General features: G+C 29.6%; 3 protein-coding genes across 3 annotated transcripts in view; 2 read left to right on the plus strand and 1 right to left on the minus strand.

The window, feature by feature from the left end:
- LOC110012293 lies at nucleotides 91-2,037 on the plus strand. Its single transcript, XM_020695257.1, has 3 exons — nucleotides 91-460; nucleotides 728-807; nucleotides 1,984-2,037. The coding sequence occupies exons 1-3, from the start codon at nucleotides 91-93 to the stop codon at nucleotides 2,035-2,037; spliced, it is 504 nt and encodes a 167-aa protein (XP_020550916.1).
- LOC105166300 (probable galacturonosyltransferase-like 1) lies at nucleotides 11,332-12,421 on the plus strand (the record flags this gene model as incomplete). Its single annotated transcript, XM_020695258.1, has 1 exon — nucleotides 11,332-12,421. A coding segment is annotated over one exon (798 nt), but the record flags the coding sequence as incomplete, so codon positions are not given.
- LOC105166301 overlaps nucleotides 24,456-25,153 on the minus strand; it is a 3,959-nt gene continuing 3,261 nt past the window's right edge. The window contains exons 2-3 of the mRNA XM_011085610.1: nucleotides 24,669-24,778; nucleotides 24,456-24,591 (exon numbers count right to left, since the gene is read on the minus strand). Coding sequence (XP_011083912.1) covers nucleotides 24,456-24,591; nucleotides 24,669-24,778 — 246 coding nt within the window. The remainder of the gene's footprint in view (nucleotides 24,592-24,668; nucleotides 24,779-25,153) is intronic.

Consider the following 25,153-nt stretch of genomic DNA (forward strand, 5'->3'; position numbering starts at 1 on the left):
TGTAAGGCTCTTATTCAGGAGGAGAAGTTAGTCCCTCTATATGGCCGTGGAAAGAATTCGACAGACCCTCGCTCTAAATCAATTCCTGGGATGGAGATTCCTCATCGCCCTACTGGACAAAGGCCTGAAACAGCTCCTCCGCCTGATCCAAATGCTAATGCTTTTGCACAGCAAGGGTATGGATTTGTGGGGGGCTTTGGCCCCTTTGGGGGTTTTGCACCTGTGGCTACCGCTAGATTTGGGAACTTTACATTGTCCACAGCACTTGGCGGCTTGTTTCCATCATTCTTTAACATTCAAGTGCATGGATTTCCCGATGCTAACATGTATGGACCAGGTCCTGGTTTTCACTATGGGTATTCGAACGCATTTCATGGTGGACCTGCTCATGGATTTCCTCAGCGTGGAAATCAGCAACAGCAGGCGGATTCTACCCTGAAGTTCCTCCTGCTGATAATTGGTTTGAGTGTGCTTCTAACACTAATTTGGGGTTAAGGTAAATAACCCATTGTAGCTTGAATGACCAATGCTTCGGAATACACTGGTTCCTTGTAGATTTTAGTGCTCTAGCTGTGTGGCAGTTGCCTAATTGTATTTCTCCCTTTTCATTTTGGGTTTAGACAGTTTGTGTGATATGATCTCTACCTTATCATCTGACTCGTGATTTCCTTTCTTTCATCTCTGTGTCTCTGTACTTCACTGAGACACCTCTTGCTTTGTATACAAGAAACAGAGTTTGCATGGGTATCTAGTGCTGAGGGAACAGAACATCTAAGAACAGCTGTCCAATGCTTTGCAGTTTACTTGGTATCTGTACGCCAAATTCTATATGTGAGCTTTAAGTATTTTAGGAATGATGAGGAATCGATATAACAAATGGACTAAGATACCTTAGTTTCGTCCAACAAGATACTGTTCATCTACCTCCCTCTCTCTCTCTCTCTCTCTATATATATATATATATATATATATATTTATGTGTGTGTGTCTTATTGTCTTTCTATCTCTATCTCCCGTTGTGCTTGTTGTTAGCTTTGTGTCTTTGTATCTCTATCTCTACTTTTTAAAAATCATGCCATCAAAAGTGAGAATTCTATAATATATGAGACTAAAAGTATAAAAGGCTTTAACAACCACGTACCATGCACATGGCATTTTTTCGTTAAAAGATATATTGAAAATGTGTCATGGAGACCAATAGTGCTATTCTTTAAAAATTATGGGACAAAAAATAAAAATACTCTAAGTTACACGATGAACAATGTCATTTTTCCTTTTGGAGGGATTTGAAAATTGTCAAAACTGGGTAATTATATGTTTGATATGGTTTCCAAAGAACAATAGATGAAATATGATGAATAATTTTTTAGAATATAAAACTAATTGTAGGTGTCAAATCATATCTTATTTCATAATTCTTTTTACTAATTGGACATGGCACATTTGATGCATCTGTACAAAAAAGATTCTAATAATTAAATATCATTTAATAAACAACTGTATTGTAGGAAAAATAATAATATGAAAATAATTGTAACAAAAAATAAATAAATAATTTTGTAAGAGAATATTTAAAATAAAAGAAAGAGGAAAAAATGTTAACTAAAAATAAATAACACATTCTGAAATATAATTTTTACCATTTGTAAATAGTGGACGATATGTGGAAGTCGGTGCATAGAAAAAAAATATCAAATAAAATAAAATAAAATAAAATAAAGAGGCGCTCTTAATATATAATATAGATATGAAGGGGTAGCTTTTGGATTGATTTTTGGACGTCTTGGATTGATCTCCACTATTTCGTAACTAAATTGTGATAGCCTTTGATTTGTCACATGTAAGAATGATGTTTGCCTGGTTTTATGTTTTTTCTTCAGTCCTTGGTTTCTACTATCTTAGCCCTCATATTAATGGCTTGCTGGCATTAGGTTAGAGTTTAGATATTTTAGGCACTTGTTTGTGTCTAATTTCTTAATGTAGGTCCGGTTCTTCGGAGATGTGTTCTCTGCCGGGAATTTCTACGGCATAAGCTGATTGCCTAATGTGTTGGTGGGAACCTTGCCACATCATTGTTAAGGCCCATTTTTATTTATTAGTTAAGGATAATTACATTTTCCTCCTGTGAAGTATGGTGTAATTACACTTAAACTTTTTGTGGTTTTTGGGGAATTACATCTAGTACCATTGAAATTTGCTTTCATCTAACAAATAAGTCATCCCATTAGCCAAAATTTACTGAATTTATTTGTTAATACAGCAAATTCAGTAAATTTTGAGTAGCAGAGAGACTTAATTGTTAAACGTAAGCAAACTTCAAGAGTGCTAGATGTAATTTCTCAAATTACAGGTGGTCTCTGTGTAATTACACCAAACTTTAAGAGAGAAGGGTGTAATTATCCCTATTAGTTATTTCCAACCGTTTGTGATATATAATTTCTATTTTTATGGTCGTAAGTTAAATTAAGAGTATTTAAAGAATGAAAGATGGAATGATGGGGCCACGACAAAGCTTAATACATATAATTTTACCTATAAATTGTAAAATTGATATTGAGAAGCTTTTAACTTTTGATTTAAATGAATTTAGTTTAAATCGTTCAAACACATTACTGTAAACAAAAAAAAAAAAAAAATTCAACAAAAAAAGTTGATAAACATTTGAGTTAATACAACCAACTTTAACAGGAAACCAAAAAAAAAAGAAGACGATTCGACAATATTGTTTTAAATTTTTACATGAGAAAATCCTGCGATCCCTACAGTTTGGAGTTTGTGAACTAAGAAATATGATTTCAATTACTGGTTAGAAAATAAACAATGGTACTGAATATTAATTGAATCATTGCTTTTAGTCATTGTTTTTATAAACAAGATTCAAATATTTGTTACAGATAAAAATTATGATAAATATTTTGATGATAGGTAAAAATTACAATAAATATTGATTAATTGTGGCTAAAATTTAAACTGTAGCAATTTATAATGATTGAAGGATCTATATATTTTTTTTGGTATCGGAACTAGACAAAGAGTATGTTAGGCTTACTCTAATTAGATCTTATCAACATGAGATGATTTTAGAACATCGGATCTAGTTTAAAGAAGTAGTTATATTATATATGAAGGGAGAGCACCTCTTTGATGTCTTTCTTTTTTTTGATATTTTTTTTATTTAATTTATTTTTTCAAAATTTTCATCTAACTTCCTACCCCCGTTATCCTTTGATAGTCATTTTTTTTTTAAAAAAAAAAATCATCTTCTTTTTATCACCATTTTTTTTGCAAAGTCAATAATAACTCATTATTTTGTATATGTTTTATTAAATAATATTTATTTTATAAATATTTTATTTTAAACAATATTTGTTAAAATTGCACACGTACAAGGATGTGCCACAAATTATTAGTTTGGAATAAAATGAGAGGGCGAAGTTTATAAGAGGTGATTTTGGATATGAGAGTACTATAATCTCTACCAATTGTAATGGATCCTTCTTTGGTACCACTAACATGGACAAGATCAAAAATAATATCAGACATAATAAATGACGTTATTATAATAAAAAAAAATATGTTAATACTATTTTCTTTCTATGTTGGCATCATTTTAATTAAACGCATAAATATTGCTTTTTTTTTGGTTTAATTTCGTATATATATCGAGTGTGCTGGAGTGCTAATTTGAATTACGTACCCCATACCCGCATGCATGGTTTAATGAGTTCATTCTGGTATGACGATGATGGCCCCCATAGTGTTCTTCTTCTGACAGGTTGAGGAGAAATAGATCTACGTCTAAATCCTCAGTTTGTAATATAAATAAGATTGAGTAGTAGTTCATGTACAATGTTCTGAAAATCTAATTAAATTTGGGTAGTGCATGGAAGGTGGGTGTGGAATGGGGACAATTAAGGTTTATGCCCATGTGCTAGTTTCAGTTCTTGGTTGACTTTAAGTCTTCACTTTTGGTTCTCTGGACTTCGTATGTTTATGTTTATCGCATTGCTTCTTTCTTCTTGCCCATCCCTAGTTTGAACCATGTACACACCCTTTAGGACCTAGTAGATTTTAAGGTTGTTTGACAATGTTGGAGCTACTTACTTGATACTATTCTACTTGAAAAAATATATAACTTTTTGCCGTATATAATTAATTATTATAGTTAAAAAAAAATCATTGTGAATATAAATCATATATGATTCTGAGACATCCATTAGTTATTTTTGCATGTTAGGTTAAAAATGAGTTATAGTTAAAACCATGACAAATTTTGTTTTTTTACCATAACTATAATTCATGGGAAATATTGATAACGGTTGTAAAAAGTTAAATTTTCGTATTTATTTTGTTTTATTGTGGTTAATAATTTGATTTATTCTGATTTTTAAGTTGTGGTTATTTATAGTCTAGTGAAAAAGTATTCTTCTTCTTTTTTTTTTTTTTTTTTTTGGTTTTATAAGTTTTTTTTTTTTTTTTTTTTTATTTTATAAGACAATAACTTGATCGAGAACCAAAATTTTGATCACCATAGCCTGACGAGATTTTGTTAGTGTTATTGTGTGTTGTTAAAAAGATAATCGTAGGGATTGTTTCTTGTCATGTATGATCAATCGTACCTAGTACGAGTGTTGCTGTATTTGTCATGCAATTATTATTTTTTATTTTATTTAGAATTATGAATTAATTATATAATAAGTGTATTGCATTTTAACCACATAATCAGTTAGTGTGTGGTTGAATCTGATCTGAACGAGAATTCATTGTGAATTATGTGCTTTAGAGGCTGTCAATGAAGAGTCTTTTGATATCAATTTAAGTGGTGTTTGAACTGATAATATTTTTTATTGTAGTTTTTGTACATGTAACGTTTATATATAAAATAGAATTAAAAATGGAATATAATTTGAAATAAATAATTCAATTCAGGTGTCACATGCCATCCAAAACTTTTATTATAATTTTATAATAAATTATGCAAATAGAAATTGTAGTTAAATTTTAAAGGTAACTTCATTGTTAAAAGTCATTAACGAAAGGAATTACAAATTGTTTAATGAATGTAATTCATAATTAGATGTAAGATAATCACAAAGGGATTAAAAAGTGAAGATTTCACTAGAATAATATTGCCTATATTGTAATTAATATGAATTAAAAATTATGATAAATAATTATTATTAATTATGAGTGAATAAAATCTATGCAAAACTTTACCTTATTCACCATGAAAAAGGTATCCGTCGCGGTAAAAACATTCACCATGGCTTTAAGCTATGATAAATATTTTAGCCATCTTGGCAGAAATTATTAAACGTTGTTGGTTGTGGTCAATAATAATTTATGATGATTATATATTTCCTTTTAATCTCGACAATCACCTTTCTGATCCCATAAAGAAGGCACATTTCCTTACTAATTCCACGCTTTACAGGATTTCTGTTTTAGTCCCATTTTGTTAAAAAAAAAAATCAAGTTAGTCCTCTTTTAACGGCAGAAGTGGTCAAATGTTAGTCTAATTATGTTTTTTTTACATATTTAAAGATTATAATTATCTTTTTGGCTTTTTTGTTTGTTCAACTTTGAACAATACAATTTATATTTAAATATTCTTTATTTTTGTTACATAAACATGAATATGCTATTACTTTGAAATTTCATCATGGAAGCACCTCCAACAGTAACGTCTAATCATTTCTGCCGTTAAAAATTGATGGTAAAAGTTGCGGAGGACTAACTTGAAATTTTTTTAATTAAAATGGGACCAAAATAGAAATTCCATAAAATGTGGGACTAAAAAGAAAACGTGTCTTCTTTATGAGACAAAAAGAAAGTAATTTAGCCTTGTGGTGGGCTAAGACGATGAGTTTAATTTGAAGGTTTAATTAAAAGTAACCATTATGGTTCACTGGTGAAGGAGTTTAGACATAACAATCTAACATTGGCTAGCGTCGTTCGCATTTTTTTAGAACTAGATCGTGAGACTCTTACAGAATCAAAGCAAATAATACATCACAAAATAAAACACCAGTCAAATAATAAAGGGTATCACAACCTAAACAAGCTATGTACGTTGTTGAGGACGAAAAAACCCTAGCTCAGTTGGAAAGAGAAAATACATATTTTGTGTAAACACTCATTGCCTGTTGTTTTCTCGTAACCAAGAACAGAAATCTCTGGAGTCAAATGTAATAATATTGGTAAAGTGGGAAAAGGGTTTTTGCACACAGTACACCTACTAATTAATTGTCCGTGTTTCAGCTTTTCTATACATATATATATGTATATATCATACAAGGGAAAGGAGAAAGATCCTAGCACGATCATCATCATGCATCACTCTATATATGCTTTTGACAAATTCTTTACCCGACAACATATATATATATATATATATATATATATTTTCTTGCAGTAATGATTTTTGTCTGTATCTTTGCCCTCGTAGGCAGCTTATAATGTTTCTCCTATGATTCATTATTAATTTGATGTATAGATGAGCCCGCAATTTGTATCATTGATAAATAATAGGTATAATTATATTTACAAATTTTGATTTATAATTTATTTACATAAATCACTTTTATTTTTTTAAGATAATTACATATATATTCATCAAAATGTTAATATCACTTATAAAAATCATTCCTAACTTTTTTTAAAATTACACGCACCCCTCCTGAAAGCGTCGGTATCATTATACAAATTATTCCTATTTTTTGGCTGTCAGAAGTAGTTTTTATAATTATGTTAAAAATAAAGGTGGTTTGTGTAAGTAGACCATAAGTCAGTGGGTGTATATATAATTATCCCTAAATAATAATATGTTCGAAGGACATGAGAATTTCATTTTTACTTCTGTAATTATAGTCATTTGTCACTTTAATTTTATAATTTGTTATGATTGTAGAATGGTCGTTCACCTTTTTTAATTCGCGATTTTTAGGACAAAATTGGTCGGAATTATGATGTCACTTTCCTGCCATCTTTAAAAAATTCAAGCGAATTTTGACCTAATTAAAATTACGAATTAAAAAAAGTGAAGAACCAATTTACAACCCTAACAAATTACATGACTACTCGGGATGAAAAAGTGCAATCAAACCAATAATTAAATTGATTGTCCCGACTCTCCCTCCAGTTTCCCACCACATCAATTAAATCTTTTAGATTTAAAAAAAAATGTTACTTCACTAACATTCTTTTTTTTTTTAAAAAAAAAAATTGTTTTCTAGAACAAGAATGATAATTTTATTTTCTAGGTAATCATTTGTCATAATCCCACAACCTCAACCACCAGACCAAGAACCTGATCGCTAACACTTCCTCAGTACCAATTCTTGAAAAATGATAGAAAATTGAAAGATGAACGCACTTAAGTTGTGGTGTCAATTTTGGAAAACTTGCAAGGCTCTCTCTATATTGCATCCTCAATCTGCAAACAACGTAAAAATGAGCATTCTTTGAAATCAAGAATTAGTGGGAAGAAAAGTTACCCATTTTTGTCACCAAGAAATGAGGTTAGATAGAGCATTATTGTCATCCACCGTAACATGTCAACATACGGACAGAAGAAGTATCCTCCTCAACAAACCATCCACTTTCAAACTCTTACAACTTTAGTGTCTGAAAATTAAATACTAAATTCGTGGGGCCAAATTGGACCGTGTGTGCTTTTCAGACTTCATTAGTTGGAAAAAAATAGGATGTGGGGTTTGATTTATATTCTTGGAGAATTTTCTGGGATACTTCTATCTGCTCCTACTCCGTACATCTGCCCTCGTACGTCGTGTGGGTTGGCTACCTAGTTTGTCAAATAATTATTAACAGTTTCGAATTTTGAACATTATTTTGGCCTTCTTTGGTTGACGTTCTAGAACAGGAATCACTAGGAAAAAAAAAAAATGGTATTAATTGTTTATATTCTAATCGTGATGGATTAAAAATGATGGTAAATGATTATTATTAGGAATAATTACACTTTTTTCTCTTGAGATTTAGTATAATTATACGTACACTCTCTGTGATTTGAGAAATTACATCTAGCATTTTTGAGGAGGTATATCTTCACCGTTATACGGATAGTTTACTTTTTATGATCAAATTACTGTCATACGGCTTCACACGTTAATGGATTATTTGACCTGCAATAAGTTAGTAATCAGTCAACCGAGAGTAAATGTCGATTTTCGTTCAGTTGTTTTGTGAATATCAGCAAATGTAGTAAGTTTTGACTAATGGAAGGATTTATTTGTTAGACGGAAGCAAACTTCAAGAGTGCTATAGAGAGTCTACGTGTAACTACAACAAATTTCAGGAGAGGGGAGTGTAATTATCCCTTATTATTAAATATAGTCAAATAAAATCGATGCAAAAATTTATCTTATTCACTGTGACAAACATTTTAGCCACGGCAATAACATTCACCATGACTTTTTAGCCATAAAAAATTATTTTAGTAAACCCCGTTAAAACTATGACCAATAAACATTATGTTGTCGTGGTCAATAATTATTTATAATAATTAGTTATTTTTAATTATAAACAATTAATCATAATTAAATATTGTATATGTTGTAGGGAATGAATGGATGAAAATTCTTGGATGAAATCTAAGTCTATGGTTAATTGATATCTAGTTTGGAGTTAAATTGAGAATATCGATCAATTTAAATGAATTATTCTTTTGTCGATGTGACTACGTATAAATATTTATTTGGGTGATGTTAGTATTTTGAGAAATCGTGTCGGTGTTTATCCTAATTCAGAATAATTTTAGAACCTGTCACAAAAGAAAGATCGTTCGGATTGTTACGATAGTTTTCGACAAAAACCTTTCAATATTTAAGTCAATTTAAATTTTTTATGAGTAAATCTGAGGGATGAGATCTCTGGGTATTAGAAAAAAAATTATTATTGACTATAATATTATTTATTATGAATTGATATCATGATAAATAATTATTATTAATCAAGATTAAATAAAATCAACAAAAAATTTTAGATTATCTCTCGTTGAAAGTATTTTTTTTACTATGGCTATGAGTCATATAAAATATTTTTACCATAATTTTTAGTCATGACAAATTTATTAGCTACACTCGTAAAAAACACGGCTATATATCAACCATTACATGACTGTTAGCCACAACAATTAACCATGATTAAATATTTTCCGTGCAAAATTTATGGGTCTGGTAGACCCGACTCAATTGCGATATTATAATTCTTCTAGGGTATACCAATTGAATTAATTTTTTTTTGTAAAATTTTCAGATCTAAGCATTGTTTGAATTGAGACACACGGAATCTATTGATTATAAGTCCAAATTTAAGGTTGTTTCTTGCCACTCTTTTGTTCTAAGATTAATGATGAAGCTTAGCAGTAGCTTAAATTTGTAAAATGAATTACGATATGATTATTATTGTTGATGTTATTATTACATCTTATCCCTATATAAAAAAAATAATTATTCTCTATATTATAAATCACTACGACTTAAATTTCGTATCAATATTTTGTACCACGATCATCAGATAAAATTGATGGAAAAATTTAAATTTTAATCACGGTCAATCAACATCAATAAGGGTAGACTTATGGTTAGAATATTTGCCACAGCTTTTAGCTATAGCAAATATTTTGGTCTTTTTACAAGAACAATGATTAATAACCATTGTGTAATCATGATTAGTTGGTATCCGTCATAATTTTTTATTTTTAACCATAGTAATTAATTGTATTGAAAAATTATATTTCTTCTAGTTTGTAGTGCTACGAATGAATGATATTATGACAACTAATGGCACTTTTAGCCCTTGAGGTTTGCCTAAATTCCAAATACCTCCAAAAAGATTGACTCTATAATAATAAAATCATATTTTGCTCGCAACTTTTACATTTTATGGGTAATGATTACACTAATACGTTATTAAATTGAGTAATACATTTAATTTATCGATATATTAATGTAACAATGAATAATTAAATAAATTATAATAATTTCACATAATAACAAAGAATAAAACAATTTATTAATTTCTTGGTTATTTTACCTTTGGAAAGAAAAAAAAAAAGTAGCTTTCTTCTTTCTTGCTCTCGTCTGGTTCCTATCATGACAACATATTTAGGAATTGCTAACATCATGCAACAACCTCCTGAAATTACTGTCCGAATCTTTTATTGTAAGTTAATATTACATTTAGATTTTATTATACATGTGCTATGTGTATAATATAATTTTTGAAATGTATAAACTATTTCATTATCTATATTCATGATTATTGTCATATTTAAAAAAGAAAATTCGTAGTAAATAATTTTTAATTACTTTTACAGTTGGTCGTAATTTTCACAAGTGTGACTAAAGATTTGTCGTGACTAATGAATCATGGCAAAAATAGTCCATAGTGAATCATTCTAATGTTTTACTTGATTTTTATTTAATAATAATTAAAAATAATTATTATTTTTTTCTAGTGTGTGGAGTGAAATATAAAAAATGAAAGGAATTTAAATTCAAAATTTCAAATTGGTGAAATTAAAACTAAAAATCCTGTCCCCTCAGGGTATGGCTAATGCTAGTTGCCACCACCTCAAAAGCAAAGACTTTACTTACTCCCTGTCGTCACCACCATGCAAACTTTTGATATTTTCATAAGCCGTACCCCACCCCCACCCCCCATCACCATGCATTTTTGTTCTTTCACCCATGTTTTAACCTTTTCCATGATTGGTTACTGCAATCTAAATATAAAAGAGAATCAATCACAGGGGCCCCATTTCAAAAAAATAGAAAAAACGCGCAGAATTTCAATCTCTCACTCGATATTAGTGAATAATGTAGAACATGTATGAAAATTCCTATTGAAAATCTTTGACTTAGCCACCCCCCCCCCCCCCCCCCCCCCCTCTAACCTTCCCGGGAGAAATTGAAATGATAATCATTGAATTTGAATATAATGTTGGGTCAGATTTCATACTCTAATAAATATTACGGACCAAAATGAAGTCTAATACTTTTTTAATAGAAAACACCTTCTGCAAAGAAGATAACAAGTGAAAATTGTTGCAATTTTTATTACAGTAAATGTTCTTTTTCCTAATTCATGATTAACCTTTTTCAATTTGCTAGGAAAATAATTTTTTATCTTAAATATCCAGACCAAATTTTTGTGAACATTCTTGAATCAAATAAAAATTGGCACACATTAAACATAGAATGCTAATAATTTGAACTTCTTTCATAAATTAACTTAGGCGCTACCAAAAATAAAATCTAGTATCAACATGACAATCTTAAAATTATCATGTAATAATAATTTTAATTTTTCCAGCACACCTCCTGCCCGCAAAATGTTTTCTTTCACTTCGTTGCATCTGCCTCGGCTGACGCGTCCCTCCTACGCGCCACCATCTCCGCCTCCTTCCCCTACCTCAACTTCAAAATCTACCGCTTCCAAGACTCGGCCGTGGCGGGGCTCATCTCCACCTCCATCCGCTCCGCTCTCGACTGCCCCCTCAACTACGCCCGTAGCTACCTGGCCGACCTCCTGCCCACGTGCGTCCGCCGTGTGGTTTATCTCGACTCTGATTTGGTCCTTGTCGACGACATTGCGAAGCTCGCCGCCATCCCGCTGGGCGCAGAGAAAGTCCTGGCGGCGCCGGAGTACTGCAATGCCAATTTCACCTCCTACTTCACCCCCACATTCTGGTCGAATCCTTCTCTCTCCCTGACCTTCGCGAACCGGAAAGCGTGCTACTTCAACACCGGAGTGATGGTGATCGATCTGGAGCGATGGCGGGCCGGCGATTACACGACGAAGATCGAGGAGTGGATGGAGTTGCAGAAGCGAATGAGGATCTACGAATTGGGGTCTTTGCCGCCATTCTTGCTGGTTTTTGCCGGAAACATAGCGGCTGTGGATCACAGATGGAATCAGCACGGGCTCGGAGGAGACAACTTTCGCGGGCTTTGCCGTGATTTGCATCCAGGCCCAGTGAGCCTGCTCCACTGGAGCGGGAAAGGGAAGCCATGGGCGAGGCTTGACGCAAGCAGGCCCTGCCCGTTGGATGCGCTATGGGCACCGTACGATCTGTTGAAACCCCCGTATTCGTTTGATTCTTGATGTGAAGGTCAATCCATGGCGGATATTCATGGAAGTGTACAGGAAGAGATCGATCGATGAGTACTGTATCTATATGTGGGCGTACAAACCTATAGATACACAATTACTTGCTGAAATACATACGTATATGATCAATTCATGTCAGGGAGGGGAATTTTCGTGTTTGTAAATTTTGGCCGGGGCCCCTCCTCATCACTGTAGCTATAGTGAGCTTCTTCTGCAATATTCATCAATTCTGTAATTTCTAATAATAATTACAATACCCAAAAATAATATTAATTTCTTGAATATATATGATCTTCTTGCTACTCATTTCATCAATTTTCCCAATTCAGTTTATTTTTCTTGATTAATTGAATTAATTAATGTTTAATTTCTGCAATTCTTTGTGTTTTCCTGCTCAAAATTTCTAGCTCGATCTGGATACAATTAAATTGAAATGGGCAAACTTATATATTTTTGATACTGTAATTATTGACAGCAAGTATTTTTTGTTCAATAATTTACATATTTAATTATTTTCTTTATAAACTTAGTGTTGAATACACTATTTAATTATTTGATTTGTTATAATAAAAAAATATTTATAATTATGATATACTTTTGAAAGTTGATTGTAATTTACCCTATTTTTAAAGTATATATTCGATTTTGGAAAGTGAGATGTCTTCGGGAGTAAGGATGTTCATTAAATGAATCAACATGGGGAGTTTTCATCACTAATTAAGCTAAATTAAGTCTAATAAATAAATATAAATATTTTTTCGGTGCATCTCTTCAATCGATAAATGATGTCAACTTACATCTGGCATCTCACACTCGACTAAAAAAAAGAAATTGATTTCTTTTATAAAGATTGGGTTAAAAGAAAAAGAAAATAAAATAAAAGGTAAATCACAACCAATTCTTTGTGAGGTTTACATAATTATAAATATATTCTTATTATTTAAAAAACTATTAATACCTTTGATTTTAACTTTCGTCTAAGGATTGTATAATTTTATCAAACATTAAGGGACGGTTATTGATAATTTTTTAAATAATAAGTGAGTATTTGCAATTATGCTAAATATAAAAAAGCACGTTGTAATTTACGCTAAAATAACTGCATCTCCTTTTAATTATTTTTTGATTAATCGTATATAATTTTGAAAGTCTAATTAATTCGAATAGAAAAGGAGGTAAAGTCACAGTACAAGCTGTCCTTCTAACATGAACCAGCTATTTTTGGTTTGCATTTTCCATTTAAAATTGAATATTCAACTTTTATTTCCTTGTAATAATCTTGCAAGTATTCCAAATTATAATATATGATATTTTGAAAACGTCAGCACCGTTTATTTATTCGATTTTGGCTGATTTTTCTATTATATATTCATTGACATGGTGACTAATTAATTAATTTATTATTTTATTTAATCTACTTCTGTTCTATAGTGTTGACATAATTATTAGATTGCTTCAGTGTGTGTAGTGTGTGTGTGTGTTAACATGTCAATTTTGGAGTGTGGAGAAACTCTAATAATATTCAGTTCTTGGATGATTATCATAGTGGTTGTTACATGTTTGTTGTGATTGGTGATGATGATCCTTGTGGCATATCATAATTTCATTTATTTTAAAATAATATTAAAGTTTTTGTATTGATTTTATTTTTAAGATAATATTAAAGGTTTAGTATTGATTTTATGGAGTGAGACTTTAATTACATATGACAAAAAATGTCAATGGTGTGATAGGTTCATATTCTTTTTTTATCAATGATTTTGATATATATTATTATATATATATAATAAATAAGATAAATTACAATTACGTCTTCTCAAGTTTAGCATGATCACAAATACCAACTCATTTTTTGAAAATTTATTAGTACCCTCTTAAAATAAATAACCCCTAAACGGTAAGATGGACATTTGTACTTTACTTCTGGTGATTCTTTTTAATATTTAAAAAAATATAAAAAGACTAAGCGTGTGTAAAATAAATAATCCATCAGGAATATTGGCCATGAAACTATTTTAAAAAGTTTTACAAAATATATGAAATTATAATTTATAATTCAAAGATCATTTTTTGATATTTTAATAAAAGATATTTTAGTCATTTCACCACAATAATTAGATGAAAATCTAACAAAATGGGCTCGTTATTAGACGAACGCTAAATTTAAAGAGGTATTTGTAATTTCTGAAATAAAGATAAGATATAATTATGTCAAATTTTAAAAAAAAATTATTGTATTTTGTGTTAATAAATAATGTAATGAATTGTATCTAAACAATCCAATCCAATTCATATATCTCCATAGCCAATTGAATTCATCATCCAGTTGCGTTCACTGAAAAAAGATTTGATTTATTTTATTATAAATAATTAACATGATTTTAAAGTAAAAAACTATCGCAAACACTAGTAAGTAACTATGATTGTGCATTAATTATTAATTATTGTTGTCATAAATGAAGTCAAAATATTAATCACAACTAAAAAAATCATAATAAATATTTTCATCCATCGTAACTAATTTTGTTATATGTAATAAAAAGTATTAATTTTATTATAATTTTTAAATTTTAATTATTTATAATGTAGAGAATATTTTTTTGTGTAATAATTTAATCCCACTCAATGCTGAATAATTCCTCTCTGTACAGATAGTAATTGGACATAAGAAAAGGCAAGCAAAACATGTGTCTCAACTCTGGTGAACCAAACATGTGCTTATAGGACACAGTTTGAAATTTCAATATGAAATATGTCAAAAACTTTGAATAGTTCAATATTTCAAAATATTTTGTCCATTTACTAAATTTGATTTTAAATGAGGAGTTGACGTTATTAGTCCACTGCTTAAAATTGAAATTTTATAAATAAATTTAAAATTCTTGATTTGAGCCCCACCAGACGTATAAGTATTTATTTATGAATCATAAATAAATACTTATCTCACCTAATATTAATTTATTGCTCGAATTATTATATTTACTAATGTAGTATAATTATGTTAAGTAAAATTATATTTGTGGTTTTATAACTTTAGGTCATTAGTTTTGGTTCTGTAACTTACTCAATTTGCACATTTCGTCCTTTCTTGGCAAATTTTGTTCCGTATTAACAATTTTGGTTCTAACGACTCATAGTTTCAGAACAAAAATTGAGATCTATTACATGTAAAGGTGGACCAAAATTGTCAATATAAGACTAAATTTGTCAAAAAAAGGACCAAATATGATATGTTGAGGACTAAATTCATCAAAAGAAAAAAAAGAACTAAATGTGTTAATAAAGTGAATTATAAGACCAAAAATACTAACGACATAAAATTACAGGATCAAAAATATAATTTTACCAAAAGAATAGCAAAGTTGGAGACAAGTTTTTGAATTGTTTTTTTAAATCCTGGAAGAAGTGTCGGTGGTATAAGGAGGAAAGCACAAAGAAGGCAGTGCAGACAGATTCTCCAGTCCACATCTTCATTTATGGCGGACGGTAACTGTTCAAAGGAGGGAAGCGGAGTCCTAATCTCAGCCATTCGTTACTCATTCTGCAATGAATTTAAAGTTTTTGTAGGGGCCAATACTAGTTTATATTTATCCATTTCAATTTGATTATTTTATTAATTTTAATATCCCAAAATTAATAAAAGACAAATTTTTATTTTTTTTATGAATAATTATATTACATTTTTTTTTATCTATATCCTCTTTATACAAATTACCCCTATCTTTTATATAATTATAAAAACCACTCATGACAGCCAAAATATTAAGGTAATTTGTGTAATGATATTGATGTTTTTAAAAGATGTATGTGCAATTTTTCAAAGAATATAAACGGTCTATGTAAATGATGTTGACGTTTTTTATTGACGTATGAGTAATTATCCAAAATGTATAAGTGATTTGTGTAAATAAACCATAGACTAAGAGGTGTAAATGTAAGTATCTCTTATTTGTATAATACTTAAAATTGGTTATAAATTATTATTATTAATTAGTGAAATTATTCCCAACATTACAAATAACTATGTAGAATTTAAAAACCATGATAAAATTAATGTAATACACTTATTGTATGATTAATTATTTTTTTAATTTTGCACCAAGAATTTGATGCGGATTTTTGGTTCGAGTATGTTTAACATAGAATTTTCTAACAAATAAAAGAAAATACATATATATATATATGTATAGACGTACTATTGATGTATTAGTCTAGTGATCCCGTGATAAGTTTGAACTCATGAGTTCGAATTCTATCAAACATATGGATATTTTTCTTGAGTTAAATGTAATTTATCTCCCTATGATACCGATAATGAACAATGTACCTCCTATAAAAAAGAAACAACAATTTATCCTCTCGTATTTCTCAAAATGAAGCATAAAAACCCCTTCTTTAATTTTGTGTGTTTCACATGCCATTTTTTTTTATTTTCTATTTTTAAAATTTTGTATAAATTACATTTATATCCTTAATTAAAACTGTTGAATTTGATTTGAATCTAAGGTCTAAATATGACTAGCGTATTAATAATTTAGATTTTAGTTAATTCAAATTAACCGTGTACATTTATAATTAAACTTTTATATTAACACAATTTAAAGTTTAATTAATTCACAAAATTTGCTGATATTAACAAAAAGAAAATTGAATCAAAATTGATATTTACCCTCGATTGACTGATTACTGACTTATTGCAAGTCAAATAATTTTTCCCGAACTAAATTACCTTATAACCATGAAGATATACCTCATCACATGCATTAACGTGTGGAGACATATGAGGGTAATTTGGTTATAATTTTTTTTTATTTAATCTATAATAAATCAATAATAAGTCAATCAATGGTTGATATATTTTTTTTTTATTTTTTTGTTCATATCAACAAATTCAGTGAATTTTGACTAATTGAAGGATTTATTTGTTAAACGGAGCAAACCTCAAATATAATTTTTCAAATCACATGAAATCTATGTGTAAATATACCAAACCTGAAAAATTTCTTATACTAATGTATTAATTGAATCCATTAATTTTTAATTTATTGAATATTAATGTAATGAATATTTAAAAACTATATGTATATAAAGACGTGTCAGAGTTGTAGACGCATAAACGTGTAATCAGAGGACTTAGAAGTCAGAACCAATTCAGAAGAGCAGTCAAATAATTTAATTACCAAAATTATATAATCATTTCAATTTAAAAGTTTGATCCGAAAAGTCTCCGTAGCTACGCCTACGCCCCCATCCTCTTACATACATAATCACATATAATTAAATAAATAACAGTAATTAAGTAGGTAGAGATTCCTCTTATAAGAACATTAACATATCATATCGTTTTACGCGTTGCTGCATATTTTATTAAAGTCGTCACTTCACTTGAAATAATTACAAGTGTAATGTTTATTGATCAGCTGATAAAGTCGTGATTTCTAAATTATGAGATACGACCATATTTAATCTATTTTTTATATAATTATTAATTCAACTATACATTGTTGTTAAAAATTTAATTGCTTATTGATGCAGTTGTTAGCAATTAATATTTAGGGGGAAATGTACTTTTAATCTTGTAATTATAGTTGGTGGGAACTTTTAGTCGACTCCGAATTTAATTTTACAATTAATGACAAAAGTTTAATAAAAATAATATATTTGATCAATTTTCGCCAAAAAACTGCCTATTTCATCTTAAATTGGCATTTTTCCACAAAAATTGGACCACGCGTGCTAGATTTTTTTAAGAAAATATTGTCCGCAATTCCAAAATTGAAATTAGAGTAAATTCAAAAGTGTCATCTCTAAAATTATAGGACGAAAAATGCATTTTTTACTTAATATTTATGACAAAACGAGGTACAATTGAGATACTAAAAAGAAAAATACAATTTACGATAAAGAATTATAATTTTGGTTGGTGGTAAAATTGCATTTTCCATTTCACATGAAAGGGTCTACAGATTTTTTCGACATATTTAGTTCCAAAGCCCAACTTTTACAGAAGAAGCAGACTGCAAAATAATGTTGCCGTTATGCAGGGACATAAACCATTGGGGGTAGGATTAAATTTATAAAACAAATGATAAAAAGAAAGTTTTTGTCCTATAATTTGGTATCAATTTTGATCTTTTATTTTTGACAATATTAGATTTAGTTATTTATCTATCAATTTTGCGTAGATTTGGTTCTTTAGACTAATTTATGACTCTTGTTTTTTTTATGATAACATTTTAGGTGAACAAATATAAACAAATATTTTTTCAATAAATCTAAACTCTTATACCATTTTAGGTGAACATAGACACGAGATGCAAAATGAATGGATATATATGGACTAAAATTGGTTTTAAAAAGCTATGCAGGGGTAAAATTATCTGAAATTGAGTCAAATGACTAAAATTAAGCAAATTTGAAAGTTACTAGACTAAAACTAAAACGAGTAATTTAAAAGACTAAAATTAATAACAGACAAATTTAAAGATCTAAATAAATAATTTTTTGTAATTTTAAGATCATTTAAAAATTTACGTAAAAAGAAGAACTAAAAATATAAATCCTCCTGATTTATGAGACGAAAAATACAACCAACTTTGGTGAACCAAGTCAAAGAAAGTTGGTAGTACGTAATATTCTTGAAATGACATAACATTAAGACTTTCGAAACCTTAATTAATTATTACAAGAACTACTGAAATGGACAAATATAGGTATTAAATTTCCAATCTTTCACTCAATTGCTTAACTGAGTTCCTGAGAAGACCCCAGACAAGATATTTTAGTCAATTACACCTGACATCTTTAACATTTGTTTTCATCAAACAAATAAATCCATCTGTTATTAAAATTTACAAAATTTGTTGATATCGGCAAAAAGTTGAATGAAAATACATATTTACCTCTGATTGACTTAGAGACTTATTGTAAGTTAAACAAAATCTTTTCTCACGAAACTATCATAATAATGATGAAAATATACCTTCTCACATGCATTAATTTATAAAAATATATAAGAATAATTAGATCAAAGATGATTTAACCTTCAATAAATTAATCCACTATAAATTTTTTTTTTTTTGGGCTAATGTTGCGAGATTCACATTATTAAAATAGTATAATCGACATTTTATGATGTTCTTACATCAAATTTATATATATAAAAAAACAAATAGTGCCAATTTGCGAAATATTGGGATGAATATAAATATTTTTTTGTAATGTCCAGATAATATATAAGAGCTAAATTTTCATATTAAAAAAGAATAATAATAAAAGAATGGAATAAATTTCAGATGAGTTTGTCCCCACTCACATGCAACTTTCTCAATCTTACTTTGTGTGTCGGCTACTCCTTTCCTAAGAATGCTTTAAATTCCCTAGTACAGTTTGGTGGTAGAAATGAATTTCTACAAACTTGTACATACGTTCACGATGCATGTGCCATGAATTTGAAATTATAAATTTTAAACGTTTTTAATAATAAATTTATTTAGATAATTCTGAGTTCATGAAATTTTAATTTTAATTTTTTTCTAATACGAAATTATTTGAAATTCTTTTTTTTATATCGTTTTCTCCAATTTAAATCCCATCCAAACAAATGTAACATAATTAGTTTTCCTTTCTTAATGTTATAATACATGAGAATAGGTAGAAGAAACTCAAGTTTTGATATATAATGGAAGAGAAATTTATTTAATTACATGTATGTGAGTTTTATTATATTTTACAGACTCAATCTTCTATTTATAAAAATTGATATATAATCTCATATTACATCTTCGTATATGTGTTGACTGTATAAAAATTTCATGATATATGTGTTGGAAAAATCACAATGCTGGATAAAACAGATTTGAAAAATAATCACATTTATTGAGCGTGTATATTGACATATATATCACATTCAATGAAACAATTATTATAAATAATTAAATAAGTAAAGCAGTAAATACCAAGACATAAGTTGTATACCGACAACTCATTATCAGTTATACCTCTCAGTCTAATATACTACTACCAATTAGTTCACCATCGTTACCCAGATATTCCATGGGGTCCTCTTCATATTCTACTGCTTCTATCTCCCATTGGAGAATAGAATTCTTGGGGTCCTCTTCATATTCCACCTTCAATGCTTCTATCTCCCATTGGAGAATAGAATTCTTGTCATCTAACTCGTCGGTCCTCCATTTGGCCCATTATTGGTAGTAGGCATGTCCCGATACATCGTTTTTAGTTTCTCCATATCATCAAGTCTATCTCTTAATTGCTGTTGGAATTCAGCAATGAGACTGGTAAAATGCTCATCAGGATTTGATGATTGGGGTTGAATAGTGACGATATTTTAATTGAATAATGTCAAACTTAATCAAATCGCAATTGAATTTCTTATCTTGAAGAAAATAAACACAGCATATCAGGTGTTTTAGATTTAGTGTTATTTCTCTCAGAATAAAACTATTATAATTCATTAGGTGTTTTAGATATAGTGTTATTTCTCTCAGAATAAAATTATTATAATTCATTATGTCAATACTATACTGACGAACACCTCAAGAAACCGAAAATGAGTTTAAAAAAAAAAAATTAATCAATTGTTGTTTAAATAAATATTTTGACTTTTCAAATTCAATAGTTAAATTATTGCAAATATTTTTGCTGCAAAAAGATATATTTTGGGATAACTCCATATTCACTCTAATCTCCATAACACTTTAAACTCAAATTTGGACTTGAATTTAATATAAGGAATTTATAGGACAAAATATATGAGTGTATAACACTCACCCCCACAACAGTTTATATACTTATCAATTCCCCTCATTGTCCCATCATTCTCCTATTTGGGACAAATATTTTTTCTTTTTTTTTTTCTCATTTCATCAACCTAATTTATGGATTTATTCATGTAATTTTATAAAATTACAAATATATATATATATATATATATATATATTAAGAAGTATTTTATACATATAATATGCATATCTACTGTGTAATTAATACAAGATGCGTGTGTTTTTTACAATCCGACTTGATGATCAATTAAGACCATTAAATTATAAGAATTTAAAATTGTATACACTATAAATAGATATTTTGCTTTGAGGGGAAAAACATCAATTATTTAAAGGGTAGGAGTGAAATACTAATAAAATTATGAGTGTGTTTTTGTCTATTGAATATTAAATTAAAGAGCTTATAAAATTCAAACCTCTTTTCTTAGAATTTTATAAGCTCTTCAAAAAATATTTTGTCAAACGATTTTAAAATATTTAAAGAGTTTGATATAATTACGAATCTCTCCTCATTATTTTGAAAAATATTAATACTCCCATAATATTTGATAAAATTATGTAATAATTAGATCGAGGCCTGAAATTGTCTATTCCGTTCTTGTTGTACTTTTTTATACAAAAAATTGAAAGTTTGTTTAGAAAGACAAAATTATAGGAAAAGATATCCACTCAATCCAAAAACAAGTTAAAAAATTATAAAAAATAAATAAAATTATAAATAATAGTTCACTATAGCATTTTATGATAAGTTGATAATAAAAAAATGAATTAAAATGTAACGGAGACTAGTGAATTGAGGTATCTATTAAACACATAGTAAAATTAGATGAGTAATATTTGTAATTATATCAAATTTTTAAAAAAATTCATATTGACTCACCCTCAACAAGTATATGGACATGCTTTCACCGTATTACACATTATTCTTGGAAGAATACATGGAGCCCGAATCTCGACATAGACGCGTTTGTGTAGATGGTGTCCTTGGGTGAATAGCAATTTATCCTCCTGTGATATTAAAAATGAGCACATTACCCCCCTATGAAAAAAATATAGCAATTTACCTCCCTATACTTTTTAAAATGAAGCAATTTACCTCCTTATATAGGGAGGTAGATTGCTTCATTTTAAAAATCATAGGGGGGTAAATTGTTGTATTTTAAAAAATATAGGGAGGTAAATCGCTATTTATTTTTTCACAAGGGGGTAATTTACTCATTTGCGATATCACAAGGGGGTTACTTGCATTTTTCCCCTTTTTTTTTTGTCACGGAATGAAATATTCCCCATCCTCCATATGTCAAATCTGCAGATTCTATTTCCCCACTCAATAGTCTTAGGTAGCGATTACTTTGTAGTATGGTTTATTTAGATCATTATTAAATAAGGGATTAAAAGCGTTTTACTCCTCTGTTATTTCTAATGTTCAAAAACCCTTATGTGATAAGAAAAAAAGCAAAAGAAACTCTTCGTGATAAAACAAAGGAATAATTATGCTCTCTCTTCTAATGTTTGATACAATTACATGCAAACTTGTTGTGATTTGGGAAATTAGATCTAACATAATTGAAATTTACTTTTATTTAACAAATAAGTTTCACCGTTAGTTAAAATTTATCAAATTATTGATATTAAAATAAAAATTTAATGAAAATTGATATTTACCCTCGATTGACTAATTATTTGGCTTATTGCAGGTCAAATAATTTTTTCCCACTAAACTATTCTTATAACGGTGAAGATATATCTCCACACATGCATTAACGCGTGAAGACGTATGAGGATAATTTGGTTATAAATTATTTATTTGACCAGAATTAAATTAGTAATAAGTCAACGGAGGTAAATATAGATTTTTTTTATTAATATCAACAAATTTGATTAAGTTTCTAATGAGGGGTTTATTTGTTAGACGAAAATAAATATCAGGGGTACTAAATATAATTTTTCAAATCACATGAGAATCGCATGTTATTACGCCAAACCTCAAGAAAGAAAAGTGTAATTATTCCTAAAATAGATGTGGCAAAAAACCCCTCACGCGTTTTGTGTATAACACACACCAATTTTTAATTTAATTTATTTTTTTAATTAGCCAATTATATTTATATCCCTTATTATAAATCGTAGATGTTACCAAATTAAATTCACGATCAGGATTTTATCTATATAAATTAATAAATTTTAATCTAATTTTTAAAATAAATATATCAAAATAATAACAAAACTGAATATTTTATGAATATATATAATAAGTAAATATCACAAAATAAATTAAATTCATTTTAAAATTAAATTTAAAATGTAAAATATAATTAAAAAAAAAGTTACCCCCAGGCCCCCACCCCCAAATTGACGTCAGCCAGGCACCCTCTCCCTCCCTTCTTCTTTCCTTAGCCCCAACCCATCTCCCCCTTCCTCCTCCAATCTCTGGTAACATGCACCCCCACCCCTCCCTCCATCTTCTCCCACTTCCTCGCACTCTCATCTTTCTCCCTCATCTTCCTTCATCGCTCCCTTCCCTCCCCGTCCCTCTTGAGCTCCCACCACCGCCTGCCGCCGTCTTCCCTCAGGCCATTGTAATGTATATTTATACACGCATATATAATATAATAACTATATGTATACACACTTGATTTTAGGCTTAATTGCATTTACTGCCCCGTATATTAGGGGGGGTAGCATTTCAGGGACTGTAGTTAAGGGTGTAGCAAATAGCATCCCAGAATTAAATTTTTTTTGGCTATTGAAGGACTCCGGCAATCGGAATTTTCAAATGTACCGGAAAATGCTTACCTGGACAAAAATTAGAGTTCGAATTTGGGGATTTTGCTGATGTGGCGGGGGGGGGGGTAATGAATTATTGCCATATAAGCTGTTGACGTGGCTGTGGTGTAATTTAATTGCCAACTTGTCCGTTGACGTGGAAAATAACTTAAAAAACAAAAACAAAAACAAAAACAAAAATAAAAACAAAACAAAACGGCAACAAAGAAACGCGTACGTCATTTTCTCTCCCAAATCGACAGACAAAGAACCCTAATCCCCAACAATCCCCAACCCTAATCTTTGATCATATCACCTGAAGAAGACGATTAAGCCACTAAACGACGAATAGAGAGCACCAAAGGCAAGAAAGTGGTGGTTATACGGAGCAACCGTCACCTAAACCTCCCACCTCCTTTATACTATAAGTTTCCCTCTTCTTGTCTGTGGTCCCCCATTGCCCCTCTTTGTCTCCCACTGTGTTTTCATTTTAATACGCATTTTGTGGTCCCTCTTTGTCTCCCACTGTGTTTACATTTTAATTGTTCGAGGGAAAACATGTGGGGGGATGTTATGAATATTCATATTATATTTCTGTATCTTTCTGTATCAGTATGTGGGGGTACGAAGAAATTAATTTTTTTTTGTTGTTTCTATTTTTAATATGTAAAGTTGTGAAAGACCCTCCAAGCGGTAGGGCTTTCGCCTCAATCCAGTTATGTATAACTGAGGGAGGAAGTGTGTGCTTCGTTAGGTCTCGTCTTCCAAGTCCAATCGAGCAAATTCCTGTACTATGTCTTTCATATTTTGCTTTGAACCTCCAATAGAATTCGAGTCAACTGTAAGCACATGCATACCACTAGAACTGTCACAGACGCAGATTAACCTGAAAAGGATGAGTAAGAACGGTTAGGAAAATTAATCAGTACAAGCCAACTTAATATGCTAAGCCTTAACCATTACCTGCCAGACAGAATGGAGCCATTAGACATCACTTGGGTGTTCTCATCTACATAAGCAGATGAAGTAATTGGATGTCCAATTGCATGCTTCCAGATTAGATTACCTGTTCCCTGGAATTAAAGACAACAGAATGATTAATCTACATATACTTCTTTTGAGCATATACATTTGGCCAATGTTAAGAATATTCAAGTGAAAGTGTATCAGCAGAGAATTTAAGTAGTAGGAGATCTTGAACTTTAGTTTTTAGATTATGAATGATTGATAAACTAAATGGCAGTTTCCAATAATCTGAATTGTGTTAAATTAAGAGTATGAACTGATTGTTAAATAGAATTGTAACATAAGAGTTAACTGACATGGCAATACTTGAGATGTTATTCTTAAAGGCCAGTTTGAGTTGATTTTAGACTAAGAACCAGCTACAGTGTAAGTTTCATAAGACTTGATTTTCCAAGCACAAATAAGTAATGCGATATGAACAG

The sequence above is a fragment of the Sesamum indicum genome, linkage group LG7, assembly GCF_000512975.1.
Source record: "Sesamum indicum cultivar Zhongzhi No. 13 linkage group LG7, S_indicum_v1.0, whole genome shotgun sequence".
In the NCBI taxonomy this organism is placed as follows: Eukaryota; Viridiplantae; Streptophyta; class Magnoliopsida; order Lamiales; family Pedaliaceae; genus Sesamum; species Sesamum indicum.

What these genes read in the sequence shown, in the direction of transcription:
- LOC110012293 (XM_020695257.1), top strand. Translation starts at nt 91, where the DNA reads ATGGAGATTCCTCATCGCCCTACTGGACAAAGGCCTGAAACAGCTCCT. An exon ending in GTTCCTCCTGCTGATAATTG is followed by an intron (nt 461 to 727) that starts GTTTGAGTGTGC and finishes TTTGTATACAAG; the next exon opens with AAACAGAGTTTGCATGGGTA. An exon ending in AATGCTTTGCAGTTTACTTG is followed by an intron (nt 808 to 1,983) that starts GTATCTGTACGC and finishes TTCTTAATGTAG; the next exon opens with GTCCGGTTCTTCGGAGATGT.